This window comes from Salmo salar, chromosome 20 (assembly GCF_965601325.2).
Source record: "Salmo salar chromosome 20, fSalSal1, whole genome shotgun sequence".
Classification (NCBI taxonomy): Eukaryota; Metazoa; Chordata; class Actinopteri; order Salmoniformes; family Salmonidae; genus Salmo; species Salmo salar.
The window spans coordinates 81,137,290-81,159,983 of NC_138310.1; the positions used below are offsets into that span (position 1 = coordinate 81,137,290).

At 44.4% G+C, this 22,694-nt stretch overlaps 1 protein-coding gene across 2 annotated transcripts in view; it reads right to left on the reverse strand.

Annotated features, from left to right (window-relative positions):
- Positions 1-22,694, reverse strand: part of nox4 (NADPH oxidase 4) — a 197,691-nt gene that overhangs the window by 70,208 nt on the left and 104,789 nt on the right. For both annotated transcript variants that reach the window (XM_014163465.3, XM_045704002.2), the window contains 2 exons: positions 21,416-21,478; positions 20,460-20,520 (listed from right to left, as the gene is read on the reverse strand). In XM_014163465.3, the coding sequence (XP_014018940.2) occupies positions 20,460-20,520; positions 21,416-21,478 (124 nt within the window). The remainder of the gene's footprint in view (positions 1-20,459; positions 20,521-21,415; positions 21,479-22,694) is intronic.

Genomic DNA, 22,694 nt, shown 5'->3' on the forward strand with positions numbered 1-22,694 from the left:
AATACCGCTAGAGCCATGTTAGCTCTTAGAACGCTGTACTAATACTGCTAGAGCCATGTTAGGTCTTAGAACCCTGTACTAATACCGCTAGAGCCATGTTAGGTCTTAGAACCCTGTACTAATACCAGTAGAGCCATGTTAGCTCTTAGAACCCTGTACTAATACCGCTAGAGCCATGTTAGCTCTTAGAACCCTGTACTAATACCGCTAGAGCCATGTTAGCTCTTAGAACCCTGTACTAATACTGCTAGAGCCATGTTAGCTCTTAGAACCCTGTACTAATACCGCTAGAGCCATGTTAGCTTTTAGAACCCTGTACAAATACCGCTAGAGCCATGTTAGCTCTTAGAACCCTGTACTAATACTGCTAGAGCGATGTTAGCTTTTATAACCCTGTACTAATACCGCTAGAGCCATGTTAGCTCTTAGAACCCTGTACTAATACCGCTAGAGCCATGTTAGCTCTTAGAACCCTGTACTAATACTGCTAGAGCCATGTTAGCTCTTAGAACCCTGTACTAATACTGCTAGAGCCATGTTAGCTTTTAGAACCCTGTACTAATACTGCTAGAGCCATGTTAGCTTTTCGAACCCTGTACTAATACCGCTAGAGCCATGTTGGCTCTTAGAACCCTGGACTAATACTGCTAGAGCCATGTTAGCTCTTAGAACCCTGTACTAATACTGCTATAGCCATGTTAGCTCTTAGAACCCTGTACTAATGCCGCTAGAGCCATGTTAGCTCTTAGAACCCTGTACTTATACTGCTAGAGCCATGTTAGCTCTTAGAACCCTGTACTAATACCGCTAGAGCCATGGTAGCTCTTAGAACCCTGTACTAATACCGCTAGAGCCATGTTAGCTCTTAGAACCCTGTACTAATACCGCTAGAGCCATGTTAGCTCTTAGAACCCTGTACTAATACCGCTAGAGCCATGTTAGCTCTTAGAACGCTGTACTAATACCGCTAGAGCCATGTTAGGTCTTAGAACCCTGTACTAATACCGCTAGAGCCATGTTAGGTCTTAGAACCCTGTACTAATACCGCTAGAGCCATGTTAGCTCTTAGAACCCTGTACTAATACCGCTAGAGCCATGTTAGCGCTTAGAAACCTGTACTAATACCCCTAGAACCATGTTAGCTGATTGAACCCTGTACTAATACCGCTAGAGCCATGTTAGCTCTTAGAACCCTGTACTAATACCGCTAGAGCCATGTTAGCTCTTAGAACCCTGTACTAATACCGCTAGAGCCATGTTAGCTCTTAGAACCCTGTACTAATACCGCTAGAGCCATGTTAGGTCTTAGAACCCTGTACTAATACCGCTAGAGCCATGTCAGCTCTTAGAACCCTGTACTAATACCGCTAGAGCCATGTTAGCTCTTAGAACCCTGTACTAATACCGCTAGAGCCATGTTAGGTCTTAGAACCCTGTACTAATACCGCTAGAGCCATGTTAGCTCTTAGAACCCTGTACTAATACCGCTAGAGCCATGTTAGCTCTTAGAACCCTGTACTAATACTGCTAGAGCCATGTTAGCTCTTAGAACCCTGTACTAATACTGCTAGAGCCATGTTAGCTTTTAGAACCCTGTACTAATACTGCTAGAGCCATTTTAGCTTTTAGAACCCTGTACTAATACCGCTAGAGCCATGTTGGCTCTTAGAACCCTGGACTAATACTGCTAGAGCCATGTTAGCTCTTAGAACCCTGTACTAATACTGCTAGAGCCATGTTAGCTCTTAGAACCCTGTACTAATACCGCTAGAGCCATGTTAGCTCTTAGAACCCTGTACTAATACTGCTAGAGCCATGTTAGCTCTTAGAACCCTGTACTAATACTGCTAGGGCCATGTTAGCTTTTAGAACCCTGTACTAATACCGCTAGAGCCATGTTAGCTCTTAGAACCCTGTACTAATACCGCTAGAGCCATGTTAGCGCTTAGAACCCTGTACTAATACCGCTAGAACCATGTTAGCTCTTAGAACCCTGTACTAATACCGCTAGAGCCATGTTAGCTCTTAGAACCCTGTACTAATACCGCTAGAGCCATGTTAGCTTTTAGAACCCTGTACTAATACCGCTAGAGCCATGTTAGCTCTTAGAACCCTGTATTAATACCGCTAGAGCCATGTTAGCTCTTAGAACCCTGTACTTATACCGCTAGAGCCATGTTAGCTCTTAGAACCCTGTACTAATACCGCTAGAGCCATGTTAGGTCTTAGAACCCTGTACTAATACCGCTAGAGCCATGTTAGCTCTTAGAACCCTGTACTAATACCGCTAGAGCCATGTTAGGTCTTAGAACCCTGTACTAATACCGCTAGAGCCATGTTAGGTCTTAGAACCCTGTACTAATACCGCTAGAGCCATGTTAGCTTTTAGAACCCTGTATTCATACTGCTAGAGCCATGTTAGCTCTTAGAACCCTGTACTAATACCACTAGAGCCATGTTAGCTCTTAGAAACCTGTACTAATACTGCTAGAGCCATGTTAGCTCTAAGAACCCTGTACTAATACTGCTAGAGCCATGTTAGGTCTTAGAACCCTGTACTAATACCGCTAGAGCCATGTTAGGTCTTAGAACCCTGTACTAATACCGCTAGAGTCATGTTAGGCTGCCCGGTTACCGCAGAGCCGGCCTGAACCCGCTAATACCGCTAGAGCCATGTTAGCGCTTAGAACCCTGTACTAATACTGCTAGAACCATGTTAGCTCTTAGAACCCTGTACTAATACTGCTAGAACCATGTTAGCTCTTAGAACCCTGTACTAATACTGCTAGAGCCATGTTAGCTCTTAGAACCCTGTACTAATACTGCTAGAACCATGTTAGCTCTTAGAACACTGTACTAATACTGCTAGAGACATGTTAGCTATTAGAACCCTGTACTAATACTGCTAGAACCATGTTAGGTCTTAGAACCCTGTACTAATACTGCTAGAGCCATGTTAGCTCTTAGAACCCTGTACTAATACCGCTAGAGCCATGTTAGCTCTTAGAACCCTGTACTAATACTGCTAGAGCCATGTTAGCTCTTAGAACCCTGTACTAATACCGCTAGAGCCATGTTAGCTCTTAGAACCCTGTACTAATACCGCTAGAGCCATGTTAGCTCTTAGAACCCTGTACTAATACTGCTAGAGCCATGTTAGCTCTTAGAACCCTGTACTAATACTGCTAGAGCCATGTTAGCTTTTAGAACCCTGTACTAATACTGCTAGAGCCATGTTAGCTTTTCGAACCCTGTACTAATACCGCTAGAGCCATGTTGGCTCTTAGAACCCTGGACTAATACTGCTAGAGCCATGTTAGCTCTTAGAACCCTGTACTAATACTGCTATAGCCATGTTAGCTCTTAGAACCCTGTACTAATGCCGCTAGAGCCATGTTAGCTCTTAGAACCCTGTACTTATACTGCTAGAGCCATGTTAGCTCTTAGAACCCTGTACTAATACCGCTAGAGCCATGGTAGCTCTTAGAACCCTGTACTAATACCGCTAGAGCCATGTTAGCTCTTAGAACCCTGTACTAATACCGCTAGAGCCATGTTAGCTCTTAGAACCCTGTACTAATACCGCTAGAGCCATGTTAGCTCTTAGAACGCTGTACTAATACCGCTAGAGCCATGTTAGGTCTTAGAACCCTGTACTAATACCGCTAGAGCCATGTTAGGTCTTAGAACCCTGTACTAATACCGCTAGAGCCATGTTAGCTCTTAGAACCCTGTACTAATACCGCTAGAGCCATGTTAGCGCTTAGAAACCTGTACTAATACCGCTAGAACCATGTTAGCTGATTGAACCCTGTACTAATACCGCTAGAGCCATGTTAGCTCTTAGAACCCTGTACTAATACCGCTAGAGCCATGTTAGGTCTTAGAACCCTGTACTAATACCGCTAGAGCCATGTTAGCTCTTAGAACCCTGTACTAATACCGCTAGAGCCATGTTAGCTCTTAGAACCCTGTACTAATACTGCTAGAGCCATGTTAGCTCTTAGAACCCTGTACTAATACCGCTAGAGCCATGTTAGCTCTTAGAACCCTGTACTTATACCGCTAGAGCCATGTTAGCTCTTAGAACCCTGTACTAATACCGCTAGAGCCATGTTAGGTCTTAGAACCCTGTACTAATACCGCTAGAGCCATGTTAGCTCTTAGAACCCTGTACTAATACCGCTAGAGCCATGTTAGGTCTTAGAACCCTGTACTAATACCGCTAGAGCCATGTTAGGTCTTAGAACCCTGTACTAATACCGCTAGAGCCATGTTAGCTTTTAGAACCCTGTATTCATACTGCTAGAGCCATGTTAGCTCTTAGAACCCTGTACTAATACCACTAGAGCCATGTTAGCTCTTAGAAACCTGTACTAATACTGCTAGAGCCATGTTAGCTCTAAGAACCCTGTACTAATACTGCTAGAGCCATGTTAGGTCTTAGAACCCTGTACTAATACCGCTAGAGCCATGTTAGGTCTTAGAACCCTGTACTAATACCGCTAGAGTCATGTTAGGTCTTAGAACCCTGAAGTAATACCGCTAGAGCCATGTTAGCTCTTAGAACCCTGTACTAATACCGCTAGAGCCATGTTAGCGCTTAGAACCCTGTACTAATACTGCTAGAACCATGTTAGCTCTTAGAACCCTGTACTAATACTGCTAGAACCATGTTAGCTCTTAGAACCCTGTACTAATACTGCTAGAGCCATGTTAGCTCTTAGAACCCTGTACTAATACTGCTAGAACCATGTTAGCTCTTAGAACACTGTACTAATACTGCTAGAGACATGTTAGCTATTAGAACCCTGTACTAATACTGCTAGAACCATGTTAGGTCTTAGAACCCTGTACTAATACTGCTAGAGCCATGTTAGCTTTTAGAACCCTGTACAAATACCGCTAGAGCCATGTTAGCTCTTAGAACCCTGTACTAATACTGCTAGAGCGATGTTAGCTTTTATAACCCTGTACTAATACCGCTAGAGCCATGTTAGCTCTTAGAACCCTGTACTAATACCGCTAGAGCCATGTTAGCTCTTAGAACCCTGTACTAATACTGCTAGAGCCATGTTAGCTCTTAGAACCCTGTACTAATACTGCTAGAGCCATGTTAGCTTTTAGAACCCTGTACTAATACTGCTAGAGCCATGTTAGCTTTTCGAACCCTGTACTAATACCGCTAGAGCCATGTTGGCTCTTAGAACCCTGGACTAATACTGCTAGAGCCATGTTAGCTCTTAGAACCCTGTACTAATACTGCTATAGCCATGTTAGCTCTTAGAACCCTGTACTAATGCCGCTAGAGCCATGTTAGCTCTTAGAACCCTGTACTTATACTGCTAGAGCCATGTTAGCTCTTAGAACCCTGTACTAATACCGCTAGAGCCATGGTAGCTCTTAGAACCCTGTACTAATACCGCTAGAGCCATGTTAGCTCTTAGAACCCTGTACTAATACCGCTAGAGCCATGTTAGCTCTTAGAACCCTGTACTAATACCGCTAGAGCCATGTTAGCTCTTAGAACGCTGTACTAATACCGCTAGAGCCATGTTAGGTCTTAGAACCCTGTACTAATACCGCTAGAGCCATGTTAGGTCTTAGAACCCTGTACTAATACCGCTAGAGCCATGTTAGCTCTTAGAACCCTGTACTAATACCGCTAGAGCCATGTTAGCGCTTAGAAACCTGTACTAATACCGCTAGAACCATGTTAGCTGATTGAACCCTGTACTAATACCGCTAGAGCCATGTTAGCTCTTAGAACCCTGTACTAATACCGCTAGAGCCATGTTAGGTCTTAGAACCCTGTACTAATACCGCTAGAGCCATGTTAGCTCTTAGAACCCTGTACTAATACCGCTAGAGCCATGTTAGCTCTTAGAACCCTGTACTAATACTGCTAGAGCCATGTTAGCTCTTAGAACCCTGTATTAATACCGCTAGAGCCATGTTAGCTCTTAGAACCCTGTACTTATACCGCTAGAGCCATGTTAGCTCTTAGAACCCTGTACTAATACCGCTAGAGCCATGTTAGGTCTTAGAACCCTGTACTAATACCGCTAGAGCCATGTTAGCTCTTAGAACCCTGTACTAATACCGCTAGAGCCATGTTAGGTCTTAGAACCCTGTACTAATACCGCTAGAGCCATGTTAGGTCTTAGAACCCTGTACTAATACCGCTAGAGCCATGTTAGCTTTTAGAACCCTGTATTCATACTGCTAGAGCCATGTTAGCTCTTAGAACCCTGTACTAATACCACTAGAGCCATGTTAGCTCTTAGAAACCTGTACTAATACTGCTAGAGCCATGTTAGCTCTAAGAACCCTGTACTAATACTGCTAGAGCCATGTTAGGTCTTAGAACCCTGTACTAATACCGCTAGAGCCATGTTAGGTCTTAGAACCCTGTACTAATACCGCTAGAGTCATGTTAGGTCTTAGAACCCTGAAGTAATACCGCTAGAGCCATGTTAGCTCTTAGAACCCTGTACTAATACCGCTAGAGCCATGTTAGCGCTTAGAACCCTGTACTAATACTGCTAGAACCATGTTAGCTCTTAGAACCCTGTACTAATACTGCTAGAACCATGTTAGCTCTTAGAACCCTGTACTAATACTGCTAGAGCCATGTTAGCTCTTAGAACCCTGTACTAATACTGCTAGAACCATGTTAGCTCTTAGAACACTGTACTAATACTGCTAGAGACATGTTAGCTATTAGAACCCTGTACTAATACTGCTAGAACCATGTTAGGTCTTAGAACCCTGTACTAATACTGCTAGAGCCATGTTAGCTTTTAGAACCCTGTACAAATACCGCTAGAGCCATGTTAGCTCTTAGAACCCTGTACTAATACTGCTAGAGCGATGTTAGCTTTTATAACCCTGTACTAATACCGCTAGAGCCATGTTAGCTCTTAGAACCCTGTACTAATACCGCTAGAGCCATGTTAGCTCTTAGAACCCTGTACTAATACTGCTAGAGCCATGTTAGCTCTTAGAACCCTGTACTAATACTGCTAGAGCCATGTTAGCTTTTAGAACCCTGTACTAATACTGCTAGAGCCATGTTAGCTTTTCGAACCCTGTACTAATACCGCTAGAGCCATGTTGGCTCTTAGAACCCTGGACTAATACTGCTAGAGCCATGTTAGCTCTTAGAACCCTGTACTAATACTGCTATAGCCATGTTAGCTCTTAGAACCCTGTACTAATGCCGCTAGAGCCATGTTAGCTCTTAGAACCCTGTACTTATACTGCTAGAGCCATGTTAGCTCTTAGAACCCTGTACTAATACCGCTAGAGCCATGGTAGCTCTTAGAACCCTGTACTAATACCGCTAGAGCCATGTTAGCTCTTAGAACCCTGTACTAATACCGCTAGAGCCATGTTAGCTCTTAGAACCCTGTACTAATACCGCTAGAGCCATGTTAGCTCTTAGAACGCTGTACTAATACCGCTAGAGCCATGTTAGGTCTTAGAACCCTGTACTAATACCGCTAGAGCCATGTTAGCTCTTAGAACCCTGTACTTATACCGCTAGAGCCATGTTAGCTCTTAGAACCCTGTACTAATACCGCTAGAGCCATGTTAGGTCTTAGAACCCTGTACTAATACCGCTAGAGCCATGTTAGCTCTTAGAACCCTGTACTAATACCGCTAGAGCCATGTTAGGTCTTAGAACCCTGTACTAATACCGCTAGAGCCATGTTAGGTCTTAGAACCCTGTACTAATACCGCTAGAGCCATGTTAGCTTTTAGAACCCTGTATTCATACTGCTAGAGCCATGTTAGCTCTTAGAACCCTGTACTAATACCACTAGAGCCATGTTAGCTCTTAGAAACCTGTACTAATACTGCTAGAGCCATGTTAGCTCTAAGAACCCTGTACTAATACTGCTAGAGCCATGTTAGGTCTTAGAACCCTGTACTAATACCGCTAGAGCCATGTTAGGTCTTAGAACCCTGTACTAATACCGCTAGAGTCATGTTAGGTCTTAGAACCCTGAAGTAATACCGCTAGAGCCATGTTAGCTCTTAGAACCCTGTACTAATACCGCTAGAGCCATGTTAGCGCTTAGAACCCTGTACTAATACTGCTAGAACCATGTTAGCTCTTAGAACCCTGTACTAATACTGCTAGAACCATGTTAGCTCTTAGAACCCTGTACTAATACTGCTAGAGCCATGTTAGCTCTTAGAACCCTGTACTAATACTGCTAGAACCATGTTAGCTCTTAGAACACTGTACTAATACTGCTAGAGACATGTTAGCTATTAGAACCCTGTACTAATACTGCTAGAACCATGTTAGGTCTTAGAACCCTGTACTAATACTGCTAGAGCCATGTTAGCTTTTAGAACCCTGTACAAATACCGCTAGAGCCATGTTAGCTCTTAGAACCCTGTACTAATACTGCTAGAGCGATGTTAGCTTTTATAACCCTGTACTAATACCGCTAGAGCCATGTTAGCTCTTAGAACCCTGTACTAATACCGCTAGAGCCATGTTAGCTCTTAGAACCCTGTACTAATACTGCTAGAGCCATGTTAGCTCTTAGAACCCTGTACTAATACTGCTAGAGCCATGTTAGCTTTTAGAACCCTGTACTAATACTGCTAGAGCCATGTTAGCTTTTCGAACCCTGTACTAATACCGCTAGAGCCATGTTGGCTCTTAGAACCCTGGACTAATACTGCTAGAGCCATGTTAGCTCTTAGAACCCTGTACTAATACTGCTATAGCCATGTTAGCTCTTAGAACCCTGTACTAATGCCGCTAGAGCCATGTTAGCTCTTAGAACCCTGTACTTATACTGCTAGAGCCATGTTAGCTCTTAGAACCCTGTACTAATACCGCTAGAGCCATGGTAGCTCTTAGAACCCTGTACTAATACCGCTAGAGCCATGTTAGCTCTTAGAACCCTGTACTAATACCGCTAGAGCCATGTTAGCTCTTAGAACCCTGTACTAATACCGCTAGAGCCATGTTAGCTCTTAGAACGCTGTACTAATACCGCTAGAGCCATGTTAGGTCTTAGAACCCTGTACTAATACCGCTAGAGCCATGTTAGGTCTTAGAACCCTGTACTAATACCGCTAGAGCCATGTTAGCTCTTAGAACCCTGTACTAATACCGCTAGAGCCATGTTAGCGCTTAGAAACCTGTACTAATACCGCTAGAACCATGTTAGCTGATTGAACCCTGTACTAATACCGCTAGAGCCATGTTAGCTCTTAGAACCCTGTACTAATACCGCTAGAGCCATGTTAGGTCTTAGAACCCTGTACTAATACCGCTAGAGCCATGTTAGCTCTTAGAACCCTGTACTAATACCGCTAGAGCCATGTTAGCTCTTAGAACCCTGTACTAATACTGCTAGAGCCATGTTAGCTCTTAGAACCCTGTACTAATACCGCTAGAGCCATGTTAGCTCTTAGAACCCTGTACTTATACCGCTAGAGCCATGTTAGCTCTTAGAACCCTGTACTAATACTGCTAGAGCCATGTTAGGTCTTAGAACCCTGTACTAATACCGCTAGAGCCATGTTAGGTCTTAGAACCCTGTACTAATACCGCTAGAGTCATGTTAGGTCTTAGAACCCTGAAGTAATACCGCTAGAGCCATGTTAGCTCTTAGAACCCTGTACTAATACCGCTAGAGCCATGTTAGCGCTTAGAACCCTGTACTAATACTGCTAGAACCATGTTAGCTCTTAGAACCCTGTACTAATACTGCTAGAACCATGTTAGCTCTTAGAACCCTGTACTAATACTGCTAGAGCCATGTTAGCTCTTAGAACCCTGTACTAATACTGCTAGAACCATGTTAGCTCTTAGAACACTGTACTAATACTGCTAGAGACATGTTAGCTATTAGAACCCTGTACTAATACTGCTAGAACCATGTTAGGTCTTAGAACCCTGTACTAATACTGCTAGAGCCATGCTAGCTCTTAGAACCCTGTACTAATACCGCTAGAGCCATGTTAACTTTTAGAACCCTGTACTAATACCGCTAGAGCCATGTTAGCTCTTAGAACCCTGTACTAATACTGCTAGAGCGATGTTAGCTTTTAGAACCCTGTACTAATACCGCTAGAGCCATGTTAGCTCTTAGAACCCTGTACTAATACCGCTAGAGCCATGTTAGCTCTTAAAACCCTGTACTAATACTGCTAGAGCCATGTTAGCTCTTAGAACCCTGTACTAATACTGCTAGAGCCATGTTAGCTCTTAGAACCCTGTACTAATACTGCTAGGGCCATGTTAGCTTTTAGAACCCTGTACTAATACCGCTAGAGCCATGTTAGCTCTTAGAACCCTGTACTAATACCGCTAGAGCCATGTTAGCTTTTAGAACCCTGTATTAATACTGCTAGAGCCATGTTAGCTCTTAGAACCCTGTACTAATACCGCTAGAGCCATGTTAGCGCTTAGAACCCTGTACTAATACCGCTAGAACCATGTTAGCTCTTAGAACCCTGTACTAATACTGCTAGAGCCATGTTAGCTTTTAGAACCCTGTACTAATACTGCTAGAGCCATGTTAGGTCTTAGAACCCTGTACTAATACCGCTAGAGCCATGTTAGCTCTTAGAACCCTGCACTAATACTGCTAGAACCATGTTAGGTCTTAGAACCCTGTACTAATACCGCTAGAGCCATGTTAGCTCTTAGAACCCTGTACTAATACTGCTAGAGCCATGTTAGCTCTTAGAACCCTGTACTAATACCGCTAGAGCCATGTTAGCTTTTAGAACCCTGTACAAATACCGCTAGAGCCATGTTAGCTCTTAGAACCCTGTACTAATACTGCTAGAGCGATGTTAGCTTTTATAACCCTGTACTAATACCGCTAGAGCCATGTTAGCTCTTAGAACCCTGTACTAATACCGCTAGAGCCATGTTAGCTCTTAGAACCCTGTACTAATACTGCTAGAGCCATGTTAGCTCTTAGAACCCTGTACTAATACTGCTAGAGCCATGTTAGCTTTTAGAACCCTGTACTAATACTGCTAGAGCCATGTTAGCTTTTCGAACCCTGTACTAATACCGCTAGAGCCATGTTGGCTCTTAGAACCCTGGACTAATACTGCTAGAGCCATGTTAGCTCTTAGAACCCTGTACTAATACTGCTAGAGCCATGTTAGCTCTTAGAACCCTGTACTAATGCCGCTAGAGCCATGTTAGCTCTTAGAACCCTGTACTTATACTGCTAGAGCCATGTTAGCTCTTAGAACCCTGTACTAATACCGCTAGAGCCATGGTAGCTCTTAGAACCCTGTACTAATACTGCTAGAGCCATGTTAGCTTTTACAACCCTGTACTAATACTGCTAGAGCCATGTTAGCTCTTAGAACCCTGTACTAATACCGCTAGAGCCATGTTAGCTCTTAGAACCCTGTACTTATACCGCTAGAGCCATGTTAGCTCTTAGAACCCTGTACTAATACCGCTAGAGCCATGGTAGCTCTTAGAACCCTGTACTAATACCGCTAGAGCCATGTTAGGTCTTAGAACCCTGTACTAATACCGCTAGAGCCATGTTAGCTCTTAGAACCCTGTACTAATACCGCTAGAGCCATGTTAGCTCTTAGAACCCTGTACTAATACCGCTAGAGCCATGTTAGGTCTTAGAACCCTGTACTAATACCGCTAGAGCCATGTTAGCTCTTAGAACCCTGTACTAATACCGCTAGAGCCATGTTAGCTCTTAGAACCCTGTACTAATACTGCTAGAGCCATGTTAGCTCTTAGAACCCTGTACTAATACTGCTAGAGCCATGTTAGCTTTTAGAACCCTGTACTAATACTGCTAGAGCCATGTTAGCTTTTAGAACCCTGTACTAATACCGCTAGAGCCATGTTGGCTCTTAGAACCCTGGACTAATACTGCTAGAGCCATGTTAGCTCTTAGAACCCTGTACTAATACTGCTAGAGCCATGTTAGCTCTTAGAACCCTGTACTAATACCGCTAGAGCCATGTTAGCTTTTAGAACCCTGTACAAATACCGCTAGAGCCATGTTAGCTCTTAGAACCCTGTACTAATACCGCTAGAGCCATGTTAGCTCTTAGAACCCTGTACTAATACCGCTAGAGCCATGTTAGCGCTTAGAACCCTGTACTAATACCGCTAGAACCATGTTAGCTCTTAGAACCCTGTACTAATACCGCTAGAGCCATGTTAGGTCTTAGAACCCTGTACTAATACCGCTAGAGCCATGTTAGGTCTTAGAACCCTGTACTAATACCGCTAGAGCCATGTTAGCTTTTAGAACCCTGTATTCATACTGCTAGAGCCATGTTAGCTCTTAGAACCCTGTACTAATACCGCTAGAGTCATGTTAGGTCTTAGAACCCTGAAGTAATACCGCTAGAGCCATGGTAGCTCTTAGAACCCTGTACTAATACCGCTAGAGCCATGTTAGCTCTTAGAACCCTGTACTAATACCGCTAGAGCCATGTTAGCTCTTAGAACCCTGTACTAATACCGCTAGAGCCATGTTAGCTCTTAGAACGCTGTACTAATACTGCTAGAGCCATGTTGGCTCTTAGAACCCTGTATTCATACTGCTAGAGCCATGTTAGCTCTTAGAACCCTGTACTAATACCACTAGAGCCATGTTAGCTCTTAGAAACCTGTACTAATACTGCTAGAGCCATGTTAGCTCTAAGAACCCTGTACTAATACTGCTAGAGCCATGTTAGCTTTTACAACCCTGTACTAATACTGCTAGAGCCATGTTAGCTCTTAGAACCCTGTACTAATACCGCTAGAGCCATGTTAGCTCTTAGAACCCTGTACTTATACAGCTAGAGCCAAGTTAGCTCTTAGAACCCTGTACTAATACCGCTAGAGCCATGGTAGCTCTTAGAACCCTGTACTAATACCGCTAGAGCCATGTTAGGTCTTAGAACCCTGTACTAATACCGCTAGAGCCATGTTAGCTCTTAGAACCCTGTACTAATACCGCTAGAGCCATGTTAGCTCTTATAACCCTGTACTAATACCGCTAGAGCCATGTTAGCTCTTAGAACCCTGTACTAATACCGCTAGAGCCATGTTAGCTCTTAGAACCCTGTACTAATACTGCTAGAGCCATGTTAGCTCTTAGAACCCTGTACTAATACTGCTAGAGCCATGTTAGCTTTTAGAACCCTGTACTAATACGGCTAGAGCCATGTTAGCTTTTAGAACCCTGTACTAATACCGCTAGAGCCATGTTGGCTCTTAGAACCCTGGACTAATACTGCTAGAGCCATGTTAGCTCTTAGAACCCTGTACTAATACTGCTAGAGCCATGTTAGCTCTTAGAACCCTGTACTAATACCGCTAGAGCCATGTTAGCTCTTAGAACCCTGTACTAATACTGCTAGAGCCATGTTAGCTCTTAGAACCCTGTACTAATACCGCTAGAGCCATGGTAGCTCTTAGAACCCTGTACTAATACCGCTAGAGCCATGTTAGCTCTTAGAACCCTGTACTAATACCGCTAGAGCCATGTTAGCTCTTAGAACCCTGTACTAATACCGCTAGAGCCATGTTAGCTCTTAGAACGCTGTACTAATACTGCTAGAGCCATGTTAGGTCTTAGAACCCTGTACTAATACCGCTAGAGCCATGTTAGCTCTTAGAACCCTGTACTAATACCGCTAGAGCCATGTTAGCTCTTAGAACCCTGTACTAATAACGCTAGAGCCATGTTAGCTCTTAGAACCCTGTACTAATACCGCTAGAGCCATGTTAGCTTTTAGAACCCTGTACTAATACCGCTAGAGCCATGTTAGCTCTTAGAACCCTGTACTAATACTTCTAGAGCCATGTTAGCTCTTAGAACCCTGTACTAATACTGCTAGGGCCATGTTAGCTTTTAGAACCCTGTACTAATACCGCTAGAGCCATGTTAGCTCTTAGAACCCTGTACTAATACCGCTAGAGCCATGTTAGCTTTTAGAACCCTGTATTAATACTGCTAGAGCCATGTTAGCTCTTAGAACCCTGTACTAATACCGCTAGAGCCATGTTAGCGCTTAGAACCCTGTACTAATACCGCTAGAACCATGTTAGCTCTTAGAACCCTGTACTAATACCGCTAGAGCCATGTTAGCTCTTAGAACCCTGTACTAATACCGCTAGAGCCATGTTAGCTTTTAGAACCCTGTACTAATACCGCTAGAGCCATGTTAGCTCTTAGAACCCTGTATTAATACCGCTAGAGCCATGTTAGCTCTTAGAACCCTGTACTTATACCGCTAGAGCCATGTTAGCTCTTAGAACCCTGTACTAATACCGCTAGAGCCATGGTAGCTCTTAGAACCCTGTACTAATACCGCTAGAGCCATGTTAGGTCTTAGAACCCTGTACTAATACCGCTAGAGCCATGTTAGCTCTTAGAACCCTGTACTAATATCGCTAGAGCCATGTTAGGTCTTAGAACCCTGTACTAATACCGCTAGAGCCATGTTAGGTCTTAGAACCCTGTACTAATACCGCTAGAGCCATGTTAGCTTTTAGAACCCTGTATTCATACTGCTAGAGCCATGTTAGCTCTTAGAACCCTGTACTAATACCACTAGAGCCATGTTAGCTCTTAGAAACCTGTACTAATACTGCTAGAGCCATGTTAGCTCTAAGAACCCTGTACTAATACTGCTAGAGCCATGTTAGCTTTTACAACCATGTACTAATACTGCTAGAGCCATGTTAGCTCTTAGAACCCTGTACTAATACCGCTAGAGCCATGTTAGCTCTTAGAACCCTGTACTTATACCGCTAGAGCCATGTTAGCTCTTAGAACCCTGTACTAATACCGCTAGAGCCATGGTAGCTCTTAGAACCCTGTACTAATACCGCTAGAGCCATGTTAGGTCTTAGAACCCTGTACTAATACCGCTAGAGCCATGTTAGCTCTTAGAACCCTGTACTAATACCGCTAGAGCCATGTTAGCTCTTAGAACCCTGTACTAATACCGCTAGAGCCATGTTAGGTCTTAGAACCCTGTACTAATACCGCTAGAGTCATGTTAGGTCTTAGAACCCTGAAGTAATACCGCTAGAGCCATGTTAGCTCTTAGAACCCTGTACTAATACCGCTAGAGCCATGTTAGCGCTTAGAACCCTGTACTAATACTGCTACAACCATGTTAGCTCTTAGAACCCTGTACTAATACTGCTAGAACCATGTTAGCTCTTAGAACCCTGTACTAATACTGCTAGAGCCATGTTAGCTCTTAGAACCCTGTACTAATACTGCTAGAACCATGTTAGCTCTTAGAACACTGTACTAATACTGCTAGAGACATGTTAGCTCTTAGAACCCTGTACTAATACTGCTAGAACCATGTTAGGTCTTAGAAACCTGTACTAATACTGCTAGAGCCATGTTAGCTCTTAGAACCCTGTACTAATACCGCTAGAGCCATGTTAACTTTTAGAACCCTGTACTAATACCGCTAGAGCCATGTTAGCTCTTAGAACCCTGTACTAATACTGCTAGAGCGATGTTAGCTTTTAGAACCCTGTACTAATACCGCTAGAGCCATGTTAGCTCTTAGAACCCTGTACTAATACTGCTAGAGCCATGTTAGCTCTTAGAACCCTGTACTAATACCGCTAGAGCCATGGTAGCTTTTAGAACCCTGTATTCATACCGCTAGAGCCATGTTAGCTCTTAGAACCCTGTACTAATACTGCTAGAGCCATGTTAGCTCTTAGAACCCTGTACTAATACTGCTAGGGCCATGTTAGCTTTTAGAACCCTGTACTAATACCGCTAGAGCCATGTTAGGTCTTAGAACCCTGTACTAATACCGCTAGAGCCATGTTAGCTTTTAGAACCCTGTATTCATACTGCTAGAGCCATGTTAGCTCTTAGAACCCTGTACTAATACCACTAGAGCCATGTTAGCTCTTAGAAACCTGTACTAATACTGCTAGATCCATGTTAGCTCTAAGAACCCTGTACTAATACCGCTAGAGCCATGTTAGCTCTTAGAACCCTGTACTTATACCGCTAGAGCCATGTTAGCTCTTAGAAGCCTGTACTAATACCACTAGAGCCATGGTAGCTCTTAGAACCCTGTACTAATACCGCTAGAGCCATGTTAGCTCTTAGAACCCTGTACTAATACCGCTAGAGCCATGTTAGCTCTTAGAACCCTGTACTAATACCGCTAGAGCCATGTTAGCTCTTAGAACCCTGTACTAATACCGCTAGAGCCATGTTAGCTCTTAGAACCCTGTACTAATACCGCTAGAGCCATGGTAGGTCTTAGAACCCTGTACTAATACCGCTAGAGCCATGTTAGGTCTTAGAACCCTGAAGTAATACCGCTAGAGCCATGTTAGCTCTTAGAACCCTGTACTAATACCGCTAGAGCCATGTTAGCGCTTAGAACCCTGTACTAATACTGCTAGAACCATGTTAGCTCTTAGAACCCTGTACTAATACTGCTAGAACCATGTTAGCTCTTAGAACCCTGTACTAATACTGCTAGAGCCATGTTAGCTCTTAGAACCCTGTACTAATACTGCTAGAACCATGTTAGCTCTTAGAACACTGTACTAATACTGCTAGAGACATGTTAGCTCTTAGAACCCTGTACTAATACTGCTAGAACCATGTTAGCTCTTAGAACCCTGTACTAATACCACTAGAGCCATGGTAGCTCTTAGAACCCTGTACTAATACCGCTAGAGCCATGTTAGCTCTTAGAACCCTGTACTAATACCGCTAGAGCCATGTTAGCTCTTAGAACCCTGTACTAATACCGCTAGAGCCATGTTAGCTCTTAGAACCCTGTACTAATACCGCTAGAGCCATGTTAGCTCTTAGAACCCTGTACTAATACCGCTAGAGCCATGTTAGGTCTTAGAACCCTGTACTAATACCGCTAGAGCCATGTTAGGTCTTAGAACCCTGAAGTAATACCGCTAGAGCCATGTTAGCTCTTAGAACCCTGTACTAATACCGCTAGAGCCATGTTAACGCTTAGAACCCTGTACTAATACTGCTAGAACCATGTTAGCTCTTAGAACCCTGTACTAATACTGCTAGAACCATGTTAGCTCTTAGAACCCTGTACTAATACTGCTAGAGCCATGTTAGCTCTTAGAACCCTGTACTAATACTCCTAGAACCATGTTAGCTCTTAGAACACTGTACTAATACTGCTAGAGACATGTTAGCTCTTAGAACCCTGTACTAATACTGCTAGAACCATGTTAGGTCTTAGAACCCTGTACTAATACCGCTAGAGCCATGTTAGCTCTTAGAACCCTGTACTAATACCGCTAGAGCCATGTTAGCTCTTAGAACCCTGTAGTAATACTGCTAGAGCCATGTTAGCTTTTAGAACCCTGTACTAATACCGCTAGAGCCATGTTAGCTCTTAGAACCCTGTACTAATACTGCTAGAGCCATGTTAGGTCTTAGAACCCTGTACTAATACCGCTAGAGCCATGTTAGGTCTTAGAACCCTGTACTAATACCGCTAGAGCCATGTTAGCTCTTAGAACCCTGTACTAATACCGCTAGAGCCATGTTGGCTCTTAGAACCCTGTACTAATACCGCTAGAGCCATGTTAGCGCTTAGAACACTGTACTAATACCGCTAGAACCATGTTAGCTCTTAGAACCCTGTACTAATACCGCTAGAGCCATGTTAGCTCTTAGAACCCTGTACTAATACCGCTAGAGCCATGTTAGCTTTTAGAACCCTGTACTAATACCGCTAGAGCCATGTTAGCTCTTAGAACCCTGTATTAATACCGCTAGAGCCATGTTAGCTCTTAGAACCCTGTACTAATACCGCTAGAGCCATGTTAGCTTTTAGAACCCTGTACTAATACCGCTAGAGCCATGTTAGCTCTTAGAACCCTGTATTAATACCGCTAGAGCCATGTTAGCTCTTAGAACCCTGTACTTATACCGCTAGAGCCATGTTAGCTCTTAGAACCCTGTACTAATACCGCTAGAGCCATGGTAGCTCTTAGAACCCTGTACTAATACCGCTAGAGCCATGTTAGGTCTTAGAACCCTTTACTAATACCGCTAGAGCCATGTTAGCTCTTAGAACCCTGTACTAATACCGCTAGAGCCATGTTAGGTCTTAGAACCCTGTACTAATACCGCTAGAGCCATGTTAGCTTTTAGAAACCTGTATTCATACTGCTAGAGCCATGTTAGCTCTTAGAACCCTGTACTAATACCACTAGAGCCATGTTAGCTCTTAGAAACCTGTACTAATACCGCTAGAGCCATGTTAGCTCTTAGAACCCTGTACTAATACCGCTAGAGCCATGTTAGCTTTTAGAACCCTGTACTAATACCGCTAGAGCCATGTTAGCTCTTAGAACCCTGTACTAATACTGCTAGAGCCATGTTAGCTCTTAGAACCCTGTACTAATACTGCTAGAGCCATGTTAGCTTTTACAACCCTGTACTAATACTGCTAGAGCCATGTTAGCTCTTAGAACCCTGTACTAATACCGCTAGAGCCATGTTAGCTCTTAGAACCCTGTACTAATACTGCTAGAGCCATGTTAGCTCTTAGAACCCTGTACTAATACCGCTAGAGCCATGTTAGCTCTTAGAACCCTGTACTTATACCGCTAGAGCCATGTTAGCTCTTAGAAGCCTGTACTAATACCGCTAGAGCCATGGTAGCTCTTAGAACCCTGTACTAATACCGCTAGAGCCATGTTAGCTCTTAGAACCCTGTACTAATACCGCTAGAGCCATGTTAGCTCTTAGAACCCTGGACTAATACCGCTAGAGCCATGTTAGCTCTTAGAACCCTGTACTAATACCGCTAGAGCCATGTTAGCTCTTAGAACCTTGTACTAATACCGCTAGAGCCATGTTAGGTCTTAGAACCCTGTACTAATACCGCTAGAGCCATGTTAGGTCTTAGAACCCTGAAGTAATACCGCTAGAGCCATGTTAGCTCTTAGAACCCTGTACTAATACCGCTAGAGCCATGTTAGCGCTTAGAACCCTGTACTAATACTGCTAGAACCATGTTAGCTCTTAGAACCCTGTACTAATACTGCTAGAACCATGTTAGCTCTTAGAACCCTGTACTAATACTGCTAGAGCCATGTTAGCTCTTAGAACCCTGTACTAATACTGCTAGAACCATGTTAGCTCTTAGAACACTGTACTAATACTGCTAGAGACATGTTAGCTCTTAGAACCCTGTACTAATACTGCTAGAACCATGTTAGGTCTTAGAACCCTGTACTAATACCGCTAGAGCCATGTTAGCTCTTAGAACCCTGTACTAATACCGCTAGAGCCATGTTAGCTCTTAGAACCCTGTACTAATACTGCTAGAGCCATGTTAGCTTTTAGAACCCTGTACTAATACCGCTAGAGCCATGTTAGCTCTTAGAACCCTGTACTAATACTGCTAGAGCCATGTTAGCTTTTAGAACCCTGTACTAATACCGCTAGAGCCATGTTAGCTCTTAGAACCCTGTACTAATACTGCTAGAGCCATGTTAGCTCTTAAAACCCTGTACTAATACCGCTAGAGCCATGTTAGCTCTTAGAACCCTGTACTAATACCGCTAAAGCCATGTTAGCTCTTAGAACCCTGTACTAATACTGCTAGAGCCATGTTAGCTCTTAGAACCCTGTACTAATACCGCTAGAGCCATGTTAGCTCTTAGAACCCTGTACTAATACCGCTAGAGCCATGTTAGCTCTTAGAACCCTGTACTAATACCGCTAGAGCCATGTTAGCTCTTAGAACCCTGTACTAATACTGCTAGAGCCATGTTAGCTTTTAGAACCCTGTACTAATACCGCTAGAGCCATGTTAGGTCTTAGAACCCTGTACTAATACCGCTAGAGCCATGTTAGCTCTTAGAACCCTGTACTAATACTGCTAGAGCCATGTTAGCTCTTAGAAACCTGTACTAATACCGCTAGAGCCATGTTAGGTCTTAGAACCCTGTACTAATACTGCTAGAGCCATGTTAGCTCTTAGAACCCTGTACTAATACTGCTAGAGCCATGTTAGCTTTTAGAACCCTGTACTAATACCGCTAGAGCCATGTTAGGTCTTAGAACCCTGTACTAATACCGCTAGAGCCATGTTAGCTCTTAGAACCCTGTACTAATACTGCTAGAGCCATGTTAGCTTTTACAACCTCTCCATGTTGGCTCTCCATGTTAGCCATCAGCTTACAGAAGCCTCCGGAAATGGATTCTCCCAAACAAAGATGAGAAGGGGGCTAAAACAAATCCCCCCTGCCAATTCTGTCATTTCTGAGATGGTACAGGCTGTCCCTGGAGCTTAGAGAGGATGTGCAGGACATCCACTGTGTGTGTGTGTGTGTGTGTGTGTGTGTGTGTGTGTGTGTGTGTGTGTGTGTGTGTGTGTGTGTGTGTGTGTGTGTGTGTACGTGTGGTTGTGTGTGTGTTTGATTGTTCACTCACCAGTCCAGTCTCCCACCACTCTGAGATGTATTCCTAATGTTTCTTTCTTCTCCGTGGGACACTGCAAGGAAGAGCACAGACAATGAGTCATTCACATACACACACACACACACACACACACACACACACACACACACACACACACACACACACACACACACACACACACACACACACACACACTGAGCGTGCCTCGGCCTGGTGTTTTTTGGGGGGTTGTAGCAGGGTACAGAATCACTGACAAAGAGCAGACAGACCCCTGAGGGCAGTAACACTGTCTGCCAACAGGAAAGCAATGTGCATGTACATTGTGTGTGTGTGTGTGTGTGTGTGTGTGTGTGTGTGTGTGTGTGTGTGTGTGTGTGTGTGTGTGTGTGTGTGTGTGTGTGTGTGTGTGTGTGTGTGTGTGTGTGTGTGTGTGTGTGTGTGTGTGTGTGTCTGTGTCTGTGTGTGTGTGTGTGTGTGTGTGTGTGTGTGTGTGTGTGTGTGTCTGTGTATATGATGTGTGTATATGATGTGTGTACGTGCGCGCGCTCCTCAAAAGGAGTGGATCAGGTTGCTGAAGTAAAGCCCTGTTGGTTTGTCTCTTATTCCAGAACAATCATTTGACTTCTGGAAAATTGATAAAGAACTGTAGCTGATGTATGAGGGATTTAAAGTGTCATCTGTCAATCTACCAGCTTAACCCTAACCCTAACCCCCTGCCTCCACATCAATGAGAGAACTGGAGCCAAGGGGCCTCAGAGAGAGAGAACTTCACGTGTACCAGGGGGTAAAAAGTTAGGTTGTAGCACGTGCCTTTAGATGTGAGTATGATGTCATGTTTGAGGTATGAAGAGAAAGCATGGTGAATTGATATCTTGCACTGTGTGTGAGGAAGCCTCTAGCTGATCAGTAGACCTCGATCTGCACATTTGTTGTTTGATTTGTGAGAAAAACCAACTGGACCAACTTACCGCAGTCAGAGTGAAGGGATGGTTTTCAAATGATGACACACTGGGACAGTTTAGTACAATGTACTGAGAAAGGATGAGGAGAAGGAGAAAAGACAGAGGGAGAAAATAGACAGAGAAAAAAATCAAATCTTAAACCCTACAGCAGTTCTACTCATGACTACTGCCAGATTCCAAACCTTTCCCTCGCCCCACCAGATTCCAGACCATTCCCTCGCCCCAACAGATTCCAGACCATTCCCTCGCCCCACCAGATTCCAAACCATTCCCTCGCCCCACCAGATTCCAGACCATTCCCTCGCCCCAACAGATTCCAGACCATTCCCTCGCCCCACCAGATTCCAGACCATTCCCTCGCCCCACCAGATTCCAGACCATTCCCTCGCCCCAACAGATTCCAGACCATTCCCTCGCCCCACCAGATTCCAAACCATTCCCTCGCCCCACCAGATTCCAGACCATTCCCTCGCCCCACCAGATTCCAAACCATTCCCTCGCCCCACCAGATTCCAGACCATTCCCTCGCCCCACCAGATTCCAGACCATTCCCTCGCCCCACCAGATTCCAAACCATTCCCTCGCCCCAACAGGTTCCAAACCATTCCCTCGCCCCACCAGATTCCAGACCATTCCCTCGCCCCACCAGATTCCAAACCATTCCCTCGCCCCAACAGGTTCCAAACCATTCCCTCGCCCCAACAGATTCCAGACCATTCCCTCGCCCCACCAGATTCCAAACCATTCCCTCGCCCCAACAGGTTCCAAACCATTCCCTCGCCCCAACAGATTCCAGACCATTCCCTCGCCCCACCAGATTCCAGACCATTCCCTCGCCCCACCAGATTCCAAACCATTCCCTCGCCCCACCAGATTCCAGACCATTCCCTCGCCCCACCAGATTCCAAACCTTTCCCTCGCCCCATCAGATTCCAGACCATTCCCTCGCCCCACCAGATTCCAAACCATTCCCTCGCCCCAACAGATTCCAGACCATTCCCTCGCCCCAACAGATTCCAGACCATTCCCTCGCCCCAACAGATTCCAGACCATTCCCTCGCCCCAACAGATTCCAGACCATTCCCTCACCCCAACAGATTCCAGACCATTCCCTCGCCCCAACAGATTCCAGACCATTCCCTCACCCCAACAGATTCCAGACCATTCTCTCGCCCCACCAGATTCCAGACCATTCCCTCGCCCCACCAAATTCCAGACCATTCCCTCGCCCCAAAAGATTCCAAACCATTCCCTCACCCCAACAGATTCTAATCCATTCCCTCGC